General features: G+C 52.0%; 1 protein-coding gene across 1 annotated transcript in view; it reads left to right on the top strand.

Annotated features, from left to right (window-relative positions):
• LOC116945004 (LIM homeobox transcription factor 1-beta-like) overlaps nt 1-16,589 on the top strand; it is a 127,961-nt gene continuing 111,372 nt past the window's right edge. Inside the window, exons 1-2 of the mRNA XM_032959033.2 lie at nt 1-479; nt 11,139-11,249. Coding sequence (XP_032814924.1) covers nt 11,183-11,249 — 67 coding nt within the window. The 5' untranslated portion in view covers nt 1-479; nt 11,139-11,182. The remainder of the gene's footprint in view (nt 480-11,138; nt 11,250-16,589) is intronic.

Genomic DNA, 16,589 nt, shown 5'->3' with positions numbered 1-16,589 from the left:
GGGGCGCGCGCGGCGCAGGGGCTCAGTTGAGAGAGCGAGCGAGCTGAGAAGAAGGCGCTGCTCACTCGCTCGGACACATGCGCGAAGGGCAGCCTGGCTCCGTCTGGCTCACGCCGCTGTCTCCTCCTGCCTTAAAAAGAGGGGAGGAGGAGGAGGTGGTGGTGGTGGTGGCGGTGTTAAAACGCTCGCCAGCTAAAGGCGGTGGCTTCTCTTTTTGCTCGAGTTAAGAGGAGTTACATTTGGTTTTTTTTTTTGACGCGAGTCGCTTGCCTCCGTCCGTGAATGAGAGAACGAGAAGAAATCTGCGGCAGCCGCAAAAACAGAACCACACACCGGAATTACTTTAGACGCAGCCACGAGTGTGAGTGTGCCTTTAGGGGGGGCCGGCAAGGACGAGCGGAACAACTTTTGGCGTGAGAACGTCGCCTTGTTGTGCGCGCGTCTTGAAGAGACACGGGACTGACACTTTACACACACAGGTACGTTGGTGTGTGCCTGTGTCTCTCGGTGTGTCTCTCGGTGTGTGTGTCTCTCTGTCTCTCTCTGTCTCTCTCGGTGTGTGTCTGTCTCTCTCGGTATGTGTGCCTGTGTCTCTCTCTCGGTGTGTGCCTGTGTCTCTCGGTGTGTGTCTCTCTCTGTCTCTCTCGGTGTGTGGGTGTCTCTCTCGGTGTGTGGGTGTCTCTCTCGGTGTGTGCCTGTGCGTCTCTCTCTCGGTGTGTGTCTCTCTCTCTCTCTGTCTCTCTCGGTGTGTTTCTCTCTCTGTCTCTCTCGGTGTGTGTGTGTCTCCCTCTCTGTCTCTCTTGGTGTGTGTCTCTGTCTCTCTCGGTGTGTGTGTGCCTGTGTCTCTCTCGGTGTGTGTCTCTCTGTCTCGGTGTGTGTGTCTCTGTCTCTCTCGGTGTGTGCGTGTCTCTGTCTCTCTCGGTGTCTCTCTCTCTGTCTCTCTCGGTGTGTGTGTGTCTGTCTCTCTCGGTGTGTGTGTCTCTGTCTCTCTCGGTGTGTATGTCTCTCTCGGTGTGTGCGTGTCTCTCTCTGTCTCTCTCGGTGTCTCTCTCGGTGTGTGTGTGTCTCTGTCTCTCTCGGTGTGTGTGTCTCTGTCTCTCTCGGTGTGTGTGCCTCTGTCTCTCTCGGTGTGTGTCTGTCTCTCTCGGTGTGTGTGTCTCTCTCTGTCTCGGTGTGTGTGTCTCTGTCTCTCTCGGTGTGTGTGTGTGTGTCTCTGTCTCTCTCGGTGTCTCTCTCTGTCTCTCTCGGTGTGTGTCTCTCTCTGTCTCTCTCGGTGTGTGTGTCTCTATCTCTCTCGGTGTGTGTGTGTCTATCTGTCTCTCTCGGTGTGTGTGTGTGTGTCTATCTGTCTCTCTCGGTGTGTGTCTCTCTCTGTCTCTCTCGGTGTGTGTGTCTCTCTCTGTCTCTCTCGGTGTGTGTGTCTCTGTCTCTCGGTGTGTGTGTGTGTCTGTCTCTCTCGGTGTGTGTCTCTCGGTGTGTCTCTCTCGGTGTGTCTCTCTCGGTGTGTGTCTCTCTCTGTCTCTCTCGGTGTGTGTCTCTCTGTCTCTCTCGGTGTGTGTGTCTCTGTCTCTCGGTGTGTGTCTCTCTCTCTGTCTCTCTCGGTGTGTGTGTGTCTCTCTCGGTGTGTGTGTCTCTCTGTCTCTCTCGGTGTGTGTGTCTCTCTCTCTCGGTGTGTGTGTGTCTCTGTCTCTCTCGGTGTGTGTGTGTGTCTCTGTCTCTCGGTGTGTGTGTGTCTCTGTCTCTCTCGGTGTGTGTGTGTCTCTGTCTCTCTCGGTGTGTGTGTGTCTCTGTCTCTCTCGGTGTGTGTGTCTCTGTCTCGGTGTGTGTCTCTCTGCCTCTCTCTGTCTCTCTCGGTGTGTCTCTGTCTCTCTCGGTGTGTGTCTCTCACTCTCTCTCGGTGTGTGTGTCTCTCTGTCTCTCTCGGTGTGTGTGTCTCTCTCTCTCTCGCTGTGTGTGTCTCTGTTTCTCTCTCGGTGTGTGTCTCTCTCTGTCTCTCTCGGTGTGTGTGTCTCTCTGTCTCTCTCGGTGTGTCGGTGTGTGTCTCTGTTTCTCTCTCGGTGTGTGTGTGTGTGAGCGAGTTGTGGTGTTCTGTCAACGTCGCCACTGGGGAGAGAGTCGTGCGGGCGTGGTGCTGGCCACCCTACTCGCGTGTCACACTGTCGGCCTTCGTAGGTGCCGTTGCTCGCCAACAGCACTTGCCCCAACAGTCTGTTGAAGGCTACACGGGAGATCTTTGCCTTGGAGTTCTCGCTGCGTGGTTTTTGCGCGCAACGAACCCGGCGAGCCGAGTTCAGTTCCCCCTTAAAGGCCACCAACAACCAGGTGACTTATCTGAACCAGTTCTGGGTCATCCCTTAGGACAGCTCGGCCTGAAACGAGTAGCTGGTGCGATGGCGCAAACATTACCACCGGGGAGACAAAGGCGGCCGTGCGTGGTGCTGGCCACACCAGCCCCTCGTGTGCCGTGTCCGGCCTTCGAAGGTGCTGCTTACTGGCTGACAGCCCCAACAGTCTGCCAAGGTTGGGGTCTCTCTGTGTGTTCACGCGCGCACGCGTGCACGTGTTATAAGTACTAGTGGTATCACCTCAATGACTGTGGGGGTGTCTTTGTCTTTTCCCGTACACTTTGACTGTTGCTGTATGCGACTGTTGTTGTATGCGACTGTTGCTGTTGCATGTGAAAGTTATCGTATGCGGCTGTTGTTGTTGCTGATGTATGTGGCTCGTATGCGACTTGTTGCATGCGACTTTTGTTGCTGTTGTATGCGACTTTTGTTATATGTGACAGTTGTATGCGGCTGTTGTTGTTGCTGTCGTATGTGACTGTTGTTGCATGCGACTTTTGCTGTAAGTTGAACACGGGTGCCGTGTGCGTTATGTGCCCCGTGCTGGTTCGCGGGGGCTCGCGAACAGCAACTTGGCACCCCCCAAAAGTCTGTAAAAGGCTACACGGGAGATTGTCTGTCCTCTTTATCGGTGCTTGTGTGCGTGTGCTTTAACGCGCGAGACATTTTGCGCGACCAAATTGTATTCGTGATTTAAAGTCGTTGCGGTGGGATCGAGCGTGTGAACGTGAAGTGTGCGTGTGTGTGAACGTGAAGTGTGTGTGTGTGTGAACGTGAAGTGTGTGTGTGTGAACGTGAAGTGTGTGTGTGTGTGAACGTGAAGTGTGTGTGTGTGTGAACGTGAAGTGTGTGTGTGAACGTGAAGTGTGTGTGTCTCGCCGACGTCAGCCAACTCGTGTAAGACTTGTTGTCACGCGAACGGGGGACCGCGACAACCCCACAAAGTGGCTCCGTCGTGTTGGCCCCGGCTTCGTGCGACTCGATTCACGCAATCTAACCCGGCGACCGTATCGCGCGGACACGTGTAACGTTGGGTGTTGTGTCCGCGCGCAAGGTTAGCCAGCGTGTGCTTGGCAGCGACTTTTGTTGTTGTTGTTGTTTTGTTGTTGTTTTGTTGTTGTTGTTGCGCGTGCCCCGTTGCGTTTACGCACCTCGGTGGTTTATGTGTGCCACGCGCGATGTTGTTGTTGTTGACGAGCCGGTGCTGCCCGTGGACAACCTCCTCGATTTAAAGCTTTCGTGACTGCAAGGATTCATCTTCTTTGGTTCTTTCGGTAAAGTCACCACGTGGAATGAGAATAAAATAATAAACTGATAAAAAAATAAAATAACGCAATAATATTCTCACGACGTTTCGGCTACACAAGCGGCCTTTATCATTTGGCCGAAACTTCGTGAGAATATTATTGCGTTATTTTATTTTTTTTCATCAATGTATTATTTTATTCTCATTCGACGTGGCGACTTTACCGAAAGACCCAAAGAAGGCAACCTTCTCGAGTTGAGATCACCGGCACCTGAACGAGCCCCCCCCCCACCACCCACCGCCGTACTGGCCGCTACGCGTGAACCGCGCACGCACGAGTCGTCGTTTAAGAAAGCGAGTTTTCGATTTAAATGTCAAACAAGTGTGTGTGTGTGTAGGTGCACCCTTGTGAGCCTCTGCAGAGACAGTGCCGTGTTAGTCTCTGTTGGTTGCTGAGCCACGCACAGGCGCACACACGCACACGCGCACGGGGCACGCCGAGTCGCAGTGCGGGATTCTCATCCTGGAATCAGTCGCCAGTGACTTTGGCCGTGGCCCCGAGTGGAAGTGGTGGGTCACGCGTGCGGGGTGTACAGCACCACCACCACCACCACCACTTAACTTACATGAAACACTCACAATACTGCGTGTGTGTGTGTGTACACGCAGTATTTTATATATATACACATTATTATATATATACACACACAATTAATATATATACACACACACACTATATCCGCGACTAAATTTTCATTGAGAAAACCAACAACTCGGTTCGCGAGAGAGATTACTCATTTCAGTGGACACGCTCAGGACAAAATAAAGGACGCGGTTTACATGCCCTATATCTTCGGTTTGTCAGTGCGACGTGTATGGAGGAGTGTGCGTGTTGTGCGTGTTTTGGGTAGTGTGTTAAACACTCGTGTGCGTGTGTGTGTGTATAGGGGTAGCGTGTATAGGGATATTGTGTATCGGGAATGTGTATCGGGGTAGTGTGTATCGGTAGTGTGTTTCGAGAGTGTGGTAGTGTGTATAGGTGTAGTGTGTATCGGTAGTGTGTTTTGAGAGTGTGGTAGTGTGTATCGGGGTAGTGTGTATCGGTAGTGTGTGTTGAGAGTGTGGTAGTGTGTAGTGTGGTAGTGTGGTAGTGTGTATCGGTAGTGTGTATCGGTAGTGTGTAGTGTGGTAGTGTGTATCGGTAGTGTGTAGTGTGGTAGTGTGTATCGGGGTAGTGTGTGTTGAGAGTGTGGTAGTGTGTATCGGGGTAGTGTGTTTCGGGGTAGTGTGTATCGGTAGTGTTTTGAGAGTGTGGTATGTGTATCGGTAGTGTGTATCGGGGTAGTGTGTATCGGGGTAGTGTGTGTTGAGAGTGTGGTAGTGTGTATCGGGGTAGTGTGTATCGGTAGTGTGTGTTGAGAGTGTGGTAGTGTGTAGTGTGGTAGTGTGTATAGGTGTAGTGTGTATCGGTAGTGTGTATCGGGGTAGTGTGTATCGGGGTAGTGTGTATCGGGTAGTGTGTTTCAGGGTAGTATGTATCGGTAGTGTGTGTTGAGAGTGTGGTAGTGTGGAGTGTGGTAGTGTGTATAGGTGTAGTGTGTATCGGTAGTGTGTATCGGGGTAGTGTGTATCTGGGTAGTGTGTATCGGGGTAGTGTGTTTCAGGGTAGTGTGTGTTGAGAGTGTGTGTAGTGTGGTAGTGTGTGTTGAGAGTGGAGTAGTGTGTGTTGAGAGTGGGGTAGTGTGTATCGGGGTAGTGTGTATAGGGGTAGTGTGTAGTGTGGTAGTGTGTTTCAGGGTAGTGTGTATCGGAAGAATGGTAACAGAGCAGTGGGTATGCTCCGAGACAACACAATTAGTTCCCAACTCATGTTTACGTAGATATGTATCGCCAATCCTGTGTGTGTGTATATACACAACTGTGTGTATGTATATACATAGTTGTGTGTGTATATAGTGTGACTCGTGAAAAGCGGTGACATATGTTACCAGTGGGTCTACATGCGCGTGTATCCCACGCGTGTTTGATTTAGCAGCAGCAGCAGCAACAACAGGCGAAGCGTCATTTGTTTGACAGTATTTGCAATTGTGACCGCGTCGAACGAGTGCGCACACACACACCGACACACTCCGATATACACACCGATACACACACGCCGACATACACACCGATACACACACCGATACACACCGATATACACACCGACACACACCGATATACACATACACACACATACACACACACATACACACACCGACACACACATACACACACCGACACACACATACCCACACCGACACATACCCACACCGACACACACCCACACACACATACCCACACACGCATACCCACACATACCCACACACACATACCCACACACACATACCCACACATACCCACACACACACACCCACACACACACACACCCACACACACATATCCACACACACACACATACCCACACCGACACACACCCACACACACATACCCACACATACACACACCGACACACACATACACACACCGACACACACCCACACACACATACCCACACATACACACACCGACACACACATACACACACATACACACACATACCCACACATACACACACCGACACACACATACACACACATACCCACACCGACACACACCGACACATACCCACACACACATACCCCCACACACACATACCCACACCGACACACACACATACCCACATCGACACACACCCACACACATACCCACACACACATACCCACACATACCCACACATACCCACACACACATACCCACACACACATACCCACACACACATACCCACACCGACGTAGATACGCACGCGAACGCCACACGTGCGCACAGAAAACCCTGCACACACACATCGCATCACATCGGCGAAGAGACAAAAAGATGCCCCCGTAGAGGCTTTGACAACAGATCGTTGGGGTGAATATTGTTCGCGGCCAACACCACGGCCCGGCCGCCTTTATCTCCCCAGTGCTGATATTGTTGGGCTTGGGCGGGAATCGAACTCGGGTCGCCGGGGATCGTAGCACAATGCGCTAACCACTCAACTGTTGCTCCCCGCATATACAACACACACACACATAGATGTATATGTAAAGACAAAGATCTCCCAGGATAGCCACTCGCCCCAAGATTGCTGGGGCAAGTGCTGTTAGCGAGCACCTATGATAGGCCGGCACGGCACACGAGGGGATGGGTGGCCAACACCACGCCCGGCCGCCTTTGTCTCCCCAGTGGCGATGTTTACTACGCACCGCACCGGGTACTCATTAGGCTGAGCCGACCTAGGGGAGGCCCAGGACCGGTTCTGATAATCGCCGTGAGCGGGAATCGTTACTCGGGTCGCCGGGTTCGTAGCGCTGACCGCGACACGAGCCACATCAGCACGCACGGTGATAAATCCATACACAAAAAAACACACGCGCAAGCAATTATAAACATGAACATACACGTACATAATTACGAATGTACACATAAACGCGCGCACACACGCACACACACACACGTGAACATCATATATGCAGCCACGAGTATGCGCACATACGTAAACACGCACACACGCGCGTATACACACACGTAGTAAATATGTAATGTAGCTCTCAGAGACAGCGTCTTGTTCAGCTATACGTATATATTTATTATGAATGAAGTCCGCCGACGCACCGATAACTTAACGAGTAACCGCGAGTGACTGTACGCTATACATATACACACACACACAAACACACACTTGGGTAACTTTGAGATAAGCTCTATTCTCGAGACAACATCACTTCTTAAGCCTTGCAAGACGACACAAGTTGGCCACTCCAGCGATGATGAAGGCGCTTCGAGCTGCTATAACCCAGCGACCCCTCTATTCACGAAGCCCTCTCTCACCTCACCTCTGGCCATGCCTGCCTCGCTTGCAGACCTTGTTACAATTTACCGAACGTTAGGGGGTTCCCGTGCTTTGTGACGTCACGCACCTGGTGGAGGGGAGGGGGGGTCAGACATTTGTGACGATGTGTGACGAGGGGGGGGGGGAGTTTGAGAAATGTGACGTCACATCGAAATGCGCAACTTTTAATTAATATAGACAACACGTTCTACTTAATTAAATTGACTTTTTGATAAATGTTTTCTCCTACAACGTCAGAGTGCAGCGCCACATTAAATACGCAACTACAATGACAATAGTTTAAAGCGGTTTGAAGCATGCTTTCTATTTTTTTTTGGGGGGGGGGGCAGAGCTTTGTGACGTCATATTGGAGGGAGGGGGGGTCTGACGTTTTGTGACGTCGTGTGACGAGGGGGGGTGGGGGGTCAAAAATGGTCCCAAATCGCGTGACGTAATTTATGGACGGCGCCTTTCCCCTCGCGCGAACCTGTCAACGCTTGTCGCATCAATCATTGTTAGGGACCACTTGGGGTCCCACCTGACCCCAACGTGACCCCTGTGTGTCCCCGGTACCCTTAATTAGTAACCATGGCACACGGGGGAGACGTACTGTCCCTACATCACCCCGTACTGTCCCAACAAATACACAAACACACTCGTGCATACACCCGTGAACACGACAGAAACACACGGACTCAGACACAATCGCACATTAACACGAGTGCATAACATACAAAAGACACACACACACGCGCAGGGATACATACACAGCAAAGACAAATACGCACTTAAATACACCCACAAACACATGCACACAAAGTTAACAGAAACATAAAAAAAACGCAAACGTGTGCACAGACAAAGATCCCCCGTGTAGCCTTAACAGACTGTTGGGGCAATTGCTGTTAGCGAGTAGCACCTGTGAAGGCCGGCACGCCACACTGGGGGAGGGGGGGCAGTAGGGGGGTGGTGTAATCTACCTTGCAGTGTCCGTGCAACTTCTGCACTCGTACTGATGACCAAGATGCACGGACTCGATCTCGAGTTCGTTCCTTTTTCTTCCTCAGCTCCGGTGGCTAGGAGATGTTAACTACCTCGCCTGGTGTACAGGAGGTCGTGGGTTCGATCCCGACCACTGACACCTGTTGTCTATGTGGAGTTTGTGTCTCTCTCATCATCATCACGGTGGCTAGGAGATGTTAACTACCTCGCCTGGTGTACAGGAGGTCGTGGGTTCGATCCCGACCACTGACACCTGTTGTATATGTGGAGTTTGTGTCTCTCTCTCTCATCATCATCACGGTGGTTAGGAGATGTTAACTACCTCGCCTGGTATACAGGAGGAATATGTGGAGTTTGTCTCTCTCCCTGTGGTTGCGTGAAATTTTCCCCGGGTTCTCCGGTTTTTCCCTCCACATTTATAATCGACATCACGCCTTTTGAGTATTTGGCTGCTCTACATTTCCATACGATGATAAGCCACTTCGTTGAGCTTTCATTTGTGATAGCCAGGTCGCATCTGAAAAAAATATAGCTCAGTGAGCCTTACCTGTTGAAATCGAAACAATTGTTGAGTTTTCCATAGTACACCTTTTAGCGTTTTTCATCTTCAGCTCGGTCATAGCCGGTGCTGAACTTCAGCACGAACAAGTCTTGCGGAAAGCTGTTCCAGGAGTTAGTTTCACACGCCGTGCAGCATCATATAGAGGTTGCAGGGATGTAGGGTACAATACACGCGTGGGTACAATACTAGCGGAGCATTGTGGATGGGCGAATTTTGTATTCTAGTGGTAGTGCCGTACGCCGATAACCCACCGAGCCAGCCCCTATCGCAGCATTCCGGAATATATCGGGCGAGAAGTAATAGCTTACAGGTCCCGCCCGTGGTAAAGTGTACGCTCGCTTTCCCTTCGGTACTGTAGGGCGTGATTGGTGATGTAAACTCCGCATTCCTATGGCGGGACACGGCCCATTTGAATGACGACCATACAGCAAACCTAAGAAGCGAGCGGCGTAGCCTTTGTTGACGGAGTAGTTGCCAACAACTTTCTGAGTCCAGAACGCGGAGAGTTGGTTAGTTTCGTGGTGTGCAAGTAAAAAAAAGCTGAAACTTCTGCGGGAATGATAACTCATCGCATTGAACTCGTAAGGCAGAGAACAAGCGGCTGTTATTCTCTACATCCAGAGGCTTGCGTCGCCGGCTATCCCCCAGTAGGGATTATCGGCGTAAGGCACTACCACTAAATTACAAAAAACGCCTATCCGCCACTAATTACCTGGTTAAACAATTAAACGTAATTGGACTTGAACCCTACATTACTTGTACCCTGTATTCACATCCCAGTAAGCGTTGGACGTCGGGCTAACGTTGGTTCCAGTGGTTCCAACCACGTGCCAAAGTGGGCTTGCTTAATGGGGATAGTCGTCGTTGCGAGGACAAGATCAGGCGAGGTGGATGCGACGTTCCAAAGTAATGGCCCGGAACAACGTTGCGGAGTGCTGCGGCTGAAGTTGAGCGCCGTCCGTGCAGTGCCGGATGAAGCGAGTGCGGGGCCTGTAGCATATGTTATAAAGGGGCCCTAAATTAAAAAAAGGGCACACATATTATTTTTTTTATTTTACTTTCATAGTAAAGCAATTGTATTTGTTCATTTGCTATACAGCCAGATAATACGACACATCGCTAACCTTAAACACCCAGTCGTTCATAAATGTTGAAGGGGGTATAGTACTATAGTAATAGAGCAAGTGAAAAATCACTGAACCGGAATTGATAGCTTGAAAGCGTTTAGCGCGGGGCCCTTGAAAGTGCGGGGCCCGTAGCTCGATATGTAGTAGTAGCTACTACATATGTAGCTACTACTACGTATGCAGTAGCTACTACCACATTGTAGCAGCTACTACTACGTAGTAGTAGCTACTACTACGTACATATGTAGCTACTACTACGTATGCAGTAGCTACTACCACATTGTAGCAGCTACTACTACGTAGTAGTAGCAGTAGCTACAATGTGGTAGTAGCTACTACATACGTAGTAGTAGCTACATATGTACGTAGTAGTAGCTACTACTACGTATATAGTAGCTACTACTACATTGTAGCTACTACTACATATGTTGTAGCTACTACTACGTATGTAGTAGCTACTACTACATTGTAGCTACTACTACATATGTTGTAGCTACTACTACAATGTAGTAGCTACTACTACATTGCAGCTACTTGTGCTACGAGGTTGATCATCCGGGACTGCGTCCGTGCTGCACCGTGGAGTGGCTTGCCGGTTACCGCACGACTGTCGTGATCACGACAGTCGTGATCACGACATTCGTCATCACGACAGTCGTCATCACGACAGTCGTGATTACGACTGTCGTGATCACGACAGTCGTGATCACGACGTGTCGCTGCGACTTTCGAATCGACGTCTGGAACTTCGGCGAGGTAAGTGGGGAGGTTGGGGCGGGGGGGGGGTGGTCGGGTGCGTTGCCTTTAAATCGCGGCGATCAGCTGATGTTAACGCTGCTTCAGCTGCTGTCACTCGTCTCGCCCGACTGCTCTCCTGCAGATGCCACTGCTAATCCTGATACTAATCCTGACGCTGCTGCTTCTGCTGCTGCTACCGGTGCCACAGATCGCCGAGTGGAGGTCCGGGGGCCGCTGTCGCCGCGGCCGAGGATGCCCAAGGTGGCTGTTGCCCGAGACGGGACCGGGGGAGACGACGCGACGAGACGGCCCGAGAGCGGTGAGAGACGCGGGGGGCGTGGGGGAGTGTGGGGAGCGTGGGGGGCGTGGGGGAGTGTGGGGAGCGTGGGGGGCGTGGGGGGCGTGGGGGGCGTGGGGGGCGTGGGGTGAGTGGAGAGTGCGGGGAGTGTGGGGAGCGTGGGGAGCGTGGAGATTGTGGGGTGAGTGGAGAGCGTGGGGTGAGTGGAGAGCGTGGGAGTGTGGGGAGCGTGGGGTGAGTGGAGAGCGTGGGGAGTGTGGGGTGAGTGGAGAGTGTGGGGTGAGTGGAGAGCGTGGGGAGTGTGGGGTGAGTGGAGAGTATGGGGAGTGTTGGGAGCGTGGGGAGTGTGGGGTGAGTGGAGAGTGTGGGGAGTGTTGGGAGTGTGGGGTGAGTGGAGAGTGTGGGGAGTGTTGGGAGCGTGGGGAGTGTGGGGTGAGTGGAGAGTGTGGGGTGAGTGGAGAGTGTGGAGAGAGTGGGGAGTGTGGGGAGTGTGGGGTGAGTGGAGAGTGTGGGGAGTGTTGGGAGTGTGGGGTGAGTGGAGAGTGTGGGGAGTGTTGGGAGCGTGGGGTGAGTGGAGAGTGTGAGGTGAGTGGAGAGTGTGGGGAGTGTTGGGAGCGTGGGGTGAGTGGAGAGTGTGGGGAGTGTTGGGAGCGTGGGGTGAGTGGAGAGTGTGGGGTGAGTGGAGAGTGTGGAGAGAGTGGGGAGTGTGGGGTGAGTGGAGAGTGTGGGGTGAGTGGAGAGTGTGGGATGAGTGGAGAGTGTGATGTGAGTAGAGAGTGTGGGGTGAGTGGAGAGTGTGGGGTGAGTGGAGAGTGTGGGATGAGTGGAGAGTGTGGGGTGAGTGGAGAGTGTGGGATGAGTGGAGAGTGTGGGGTGAGTGGAGAGTGTGGGATGAGTGGAGAGTGTGATGTGAGTAGAGAGTGTGATGTGAGTGGAGAGTGTGGGGTGAGTGGAGAGTGTGGGGTGAGTAGAGAGTGTGGGGTGAGTGGAGAGTGTGGAGAGTGTGGGGTGAGTGGAGAGTGTGGGGTGAGTGGAGAGTGTGGGGTGAGTGGAGAGTGTGATGTGAGTAGAGAGTGTGGGGAGTGTGGGGAGTGTGGGGAGTGTGGGGGTCTGCGTGTCGGAGACGGGTGGGAATCGGCCGTGTCGTGGTTCGCGCATTGCGCTACAAACTCGGCGACCCCGACGTTGGATTCCCGCTCAGAATAAGAAGACCCACCAGAAGTTTATTTCCCACCGAGTGAAGCCGTTGAGCTCAGAAGTTCTCTCTTTTTTAGTTTTAGCAAGGACGACTTCGGCCCGTAGACAACATAAAAAGCATTCCACAATTACCACCAACAATTTCAGCGGTGAATATGTGAACCGTTCTTGGTTCTTTGCCCAAGGTCGATTCGACCTTAAATGAGAACCCGGCGTGTAAACATTAGCAATGGGGGAGACAAAGGCGGCCGGGCGTTGTGGTATTGGCAGCACCGTTCCCTCGTGTGCCGTGTTGGCGTTCATCGGTGCTCGTGAACAGCGCTTGCCCCAACAGTCTGTTAAAGGTTACACGGGGGGATCTCTGTCTTTGTATACACGTGTCTATGTGTGCGTGTGTGTGCGTCTCGATGTCTGTTCGTCTGTGTGTTTGTCGAACTGATATGTGCACATGCCTGTCTAAAGACACGAACGCCTGTAAATATACATGCGTATGTTAGAGTACCGTATATATCTATCAAGATGTACAGTATTTAGACATTCTCTGTATGAACACGTCTCTGTATGTGTATGTGTATACATGCACGTCTCTTTGTCTGTATACACGTCTGCAAGCATATACATTACTGTGGCTATATGTGTGTTTGTATTCATGTATTTCTGTGCGTTTCCATATGTTTGCGTAACTTTATCAATGCACTTGTGTGTGTTTCTGTTGATATATCATTAACTGTGTAATTAACTGCTTATATCTCTATGTTTGTGTGTCTTCGTGTGTGATTCTGTCTATGACTCTGTCTTCCCTGTGCATAGCTGATGCGTTATTCACAGACGGCACACGTGTATTATATCTGTGTCAAGGAAACAGGCGTTACGTATATGACACAGACATGGGTTTGTCTGTTTTCACAAAAGGAGTATCTGCATATCTGAGAAATGGCTCTATGCGTTTGATGACATCCGTCTATTTAATGAGACAGATACAGCGTTATGTACGTGAGACATCTGGGTTCTATCTATCTATATATATGGTCTGCCTATGCGTGTGTCCGACAAAGGCGTTACAGACGATGCGATTGAGATTTTTCATCACGTTCTATCCGTAAGAAGACTCCAGCGTGATTTACGCCTTTTCCAATCGGTATTTCTAGAAGGCAGAGTCTTTACGTCCCGTCTGACGGTGTGTCCGTGTCTGGACTCACACACTCGGATCACACAGCGTCTGTGTGCTTGAGACAAGCATCAGACATCTCTGACGACGATTGCTGAGCAAGTAGCACAATGCTTAGCGCCAGTGCGCTATGAACTCGACTGCCCGAGTTCGATTCCCATTGCTTGGGGGTGAAGAAACTCCCCCCCCCCAGCCCCCCGCCCCTCTCCACGCCGCGTCGCCTAAGCGGGCAAGGCTGTTGTTTTGGCCATACTTCACCACCCTGGTCAATGCGGGCTGGTGACGGAGAAGCCCGCGATTGGGTTCGTATATCACTCGTCACTGATTGTGAGCAAACCGCGGCTTGGAATCGATCTCGGTCTAAGGTCGTACGGGTCACAGCATAGTTCGTGTGTGTGTGTGTGTCACCGTGTGTGTGTGTGTCACTGTGTGTGTGTGTCACCGTGTGTGTGTGTGTCACCGTGTGTGTGTGTGTCACTGTGTGTGTGTGTCACCGTGTGTGTGTGTCACCGTGTGTGTGTGTGTCACCGTGTGTGTGTGTGTCACCGTGTGTGTGTGTGTGTCACCGTGTGTGTGTGTCACCGTGTGTGTGTGTGTCACCGTGTGTGTGTGTCACCGTGTGTGTGTGTGTGTGTCACCGTGTGTGTGTGTGTGTGTCACCGTGTGTGTGTGTGTCACTGTGTGTGTGTGTGTCACCGTGTGTGTGTGTCACCGTGTGTGTGTGTCACCGTGTGTGTGTGTGTGTCACCGTGTGTGTCACCGTGTGTGTGTGTGTGTGTCACCGTGTGTGTGTGTCACCGTGTGTGTGTGTGTCACCGTGTGTGTATGTATCACCGTGTGTGTGTGTGTGTGTCACCGTGTGTGTGTGTCACCGTGTGTGTGTCACCGTGTGTGTGTGTGTCACCGTGTGTGTGTGTGTGTGTCACCGTGTGTGTGTGTGTCACCGTGTGTGTGTGTCACTGTGTGTGTGTCACCGTGTGTGTGTGTCACTGTGTGTGTGTGTCACCGTGTGTGTGTGTGTGTGTCACCGTGTGTGTGTGTGTCACCGTGTGTGTGTGTGTGGTGTGGTGCTGTGTGTGGTAAAATAGGGAAACGTACGACGCTACGTATTCCCTCTCGGCCATCGTTAGCCTTGACAGTTTATTCTCGGGGGAGTAAAAAAAAATGTGCCCGCACATGGACGAGACAATTTGTATTGCGTTTGCGCGCGAGGAGCGGTGGCGCAGCGGTTAGCGCATGCTGAACTTCTTTCGCACCGTACATAGCCAAGCGTGCTCATCGGAGGTGCAGGACATCGGAGGTAGCGCAGTGCTACGAACCCGGCCGGAACCCTGCGTTCGATTCCAGAGTGGCAACCGAATCGGTCCTTCCCCTCCTTACCCTCCCAACGCCCTACGTTTGACTCAGTACGGGGGGGGGGGGGGGAAGACAAAGGCGACTGTGGCGCTGTCCACACTGTTCCCCTCCCTCGAGCCGCGCGCCCGTTCCAGGCCTCCCGTTTAGCGCGGTTCGCTGCGTAAGAAGTTCAACACACACACACAATAGGTGGTCGCGAACATCCCGCGCAAGGCTGTCCCTCTCCGTGATCCGTGCGCTTTTGTCAGACGGCGTCAGCGAGCGATGATGGAATTTCCGTCCATTGAGCTCCGTCCGGAGCTCAAATTAAAAAAAAACCTTGCGCTCCTCCCAGTTGGGTCCAGTTGATCAAATTGATTATGCAACGGAATTGTAAAGCAGAGAGAGAGAGAGAAAAAAAAACATCTATGCGGGGGATTTCTGTTTGTCCTTGTTGCTGCAGGTTACCAATGACACTCGTGCAAGTGCTTCCTTGTGGCATCGTCATCTGATGCAGCCGAATAACGTTCCGCGCATCAGATGCGCGCACCAGCTAGTTGCTGGGGCCTGTAGCGTATGTTAGAAAAAGGGTCCCTCCGTGAAATAAAATAAACGAATAAAACACATTTTTTAACTTGCACGGTAAATTAATTGCGGTTTTTTTTCATTTGCCACGCAGCCGGATAATACGACAAATCACTCACCTCAAACACCCAGCCGTTCATAAATGTTGAAGGCGGTATAGTACTATGGTAATAGAGCAAGTGCAGAATCACTGAACCGGAATTGATAGCTTGTAATAATTTAGCGCCGGGGCCCTTGATAAGTGCGGGGCCCGTAATAACTCATACACATGTAGTAGCTACTGCACATGTAGCTACTGCATGTGTAGTAGCTACATGTGCAGTAGCTACATATGTAGCCACTTGTGCTACTGGGAGAATCCGGCAGTGATCAGATGGCGATGTGCCCGTCGTTATGGGAGCCCTCGCTTCGTTAGTCCCCCATCCCGCCCTCCCATCAGCGTGCGCCGTTCACAGTCCGCGCTGTCGACGTCACCGTCCGCAGTGGGCGTCCGAGCTCATCCGCGATGCACAGGGGGGTGGCGACCGGGCCGACTCGCATCGTGAACGGCGAGGGGTTCTCACACGCGCTTGGAGTGGGAGCTGCCGCGTGGCGTGCACCTTCTGGGGCTGCTGTGTGTGAGTCTTGTGTGTGTGCCTTGTGTGTGCGTGTCTTCTGTGTGCGTGTCTTGTGTGTGTGTGTGTGTCTTGTGTGTGTGTGTCTTGTGTGTGTGTGTGTCTTGTGTGTGTGAGAGTCTTGTGTGTGTGCGTCTTGTGTGTGCGTGCCGCGTGTCTTGTGTGTGCGTGTCTTCTGTGTGTGTGTCTTGTGTGTGTGTGTGTCTTGTGTGTGTGTGTGTCTTGTGTGTGTGTGAGTCTTGTGTGTGCGTGTCGCGTGTCTTGTGTGTGCGTGTCGCGTGTGTGTGTGTCTTGTGTGTGCGTCTGTGTGTGTGTGTGTCGCGTGTGTGCGTGAGTATTGTGTGTGCGTGTCTTGTGTGAGCGTGAGTCTTGTGTGTGCGTGTCTTGTGTGTGAGTCTTCTGTGTATGTGTCTTGTGTGTGCGTGTCTTGTGTGTGTGTGTCTTGTGTGTGTGGGTCTTGTG

The sequence above is a fragment of the Petromyzon marinus genome, chromosome 22 (assembly GCF_048934315.1).
Source record: "Petromyzon marinus isolate PM22_M1 ecotype Great Lakes invasive population chromosome 22, UKy_Petmar_22M1.pri1.0, whole genome shotgun sequence".
NCBI lineage: Eukaryota > Metazoa > Chordata > Hyperoartia > Petromyzontiformes > Petromyzontidae > Petromyzon > Petromyzon marinus.
This window is presented reverse-complemented; position numbering and strand designations above follow the sequence as displayed.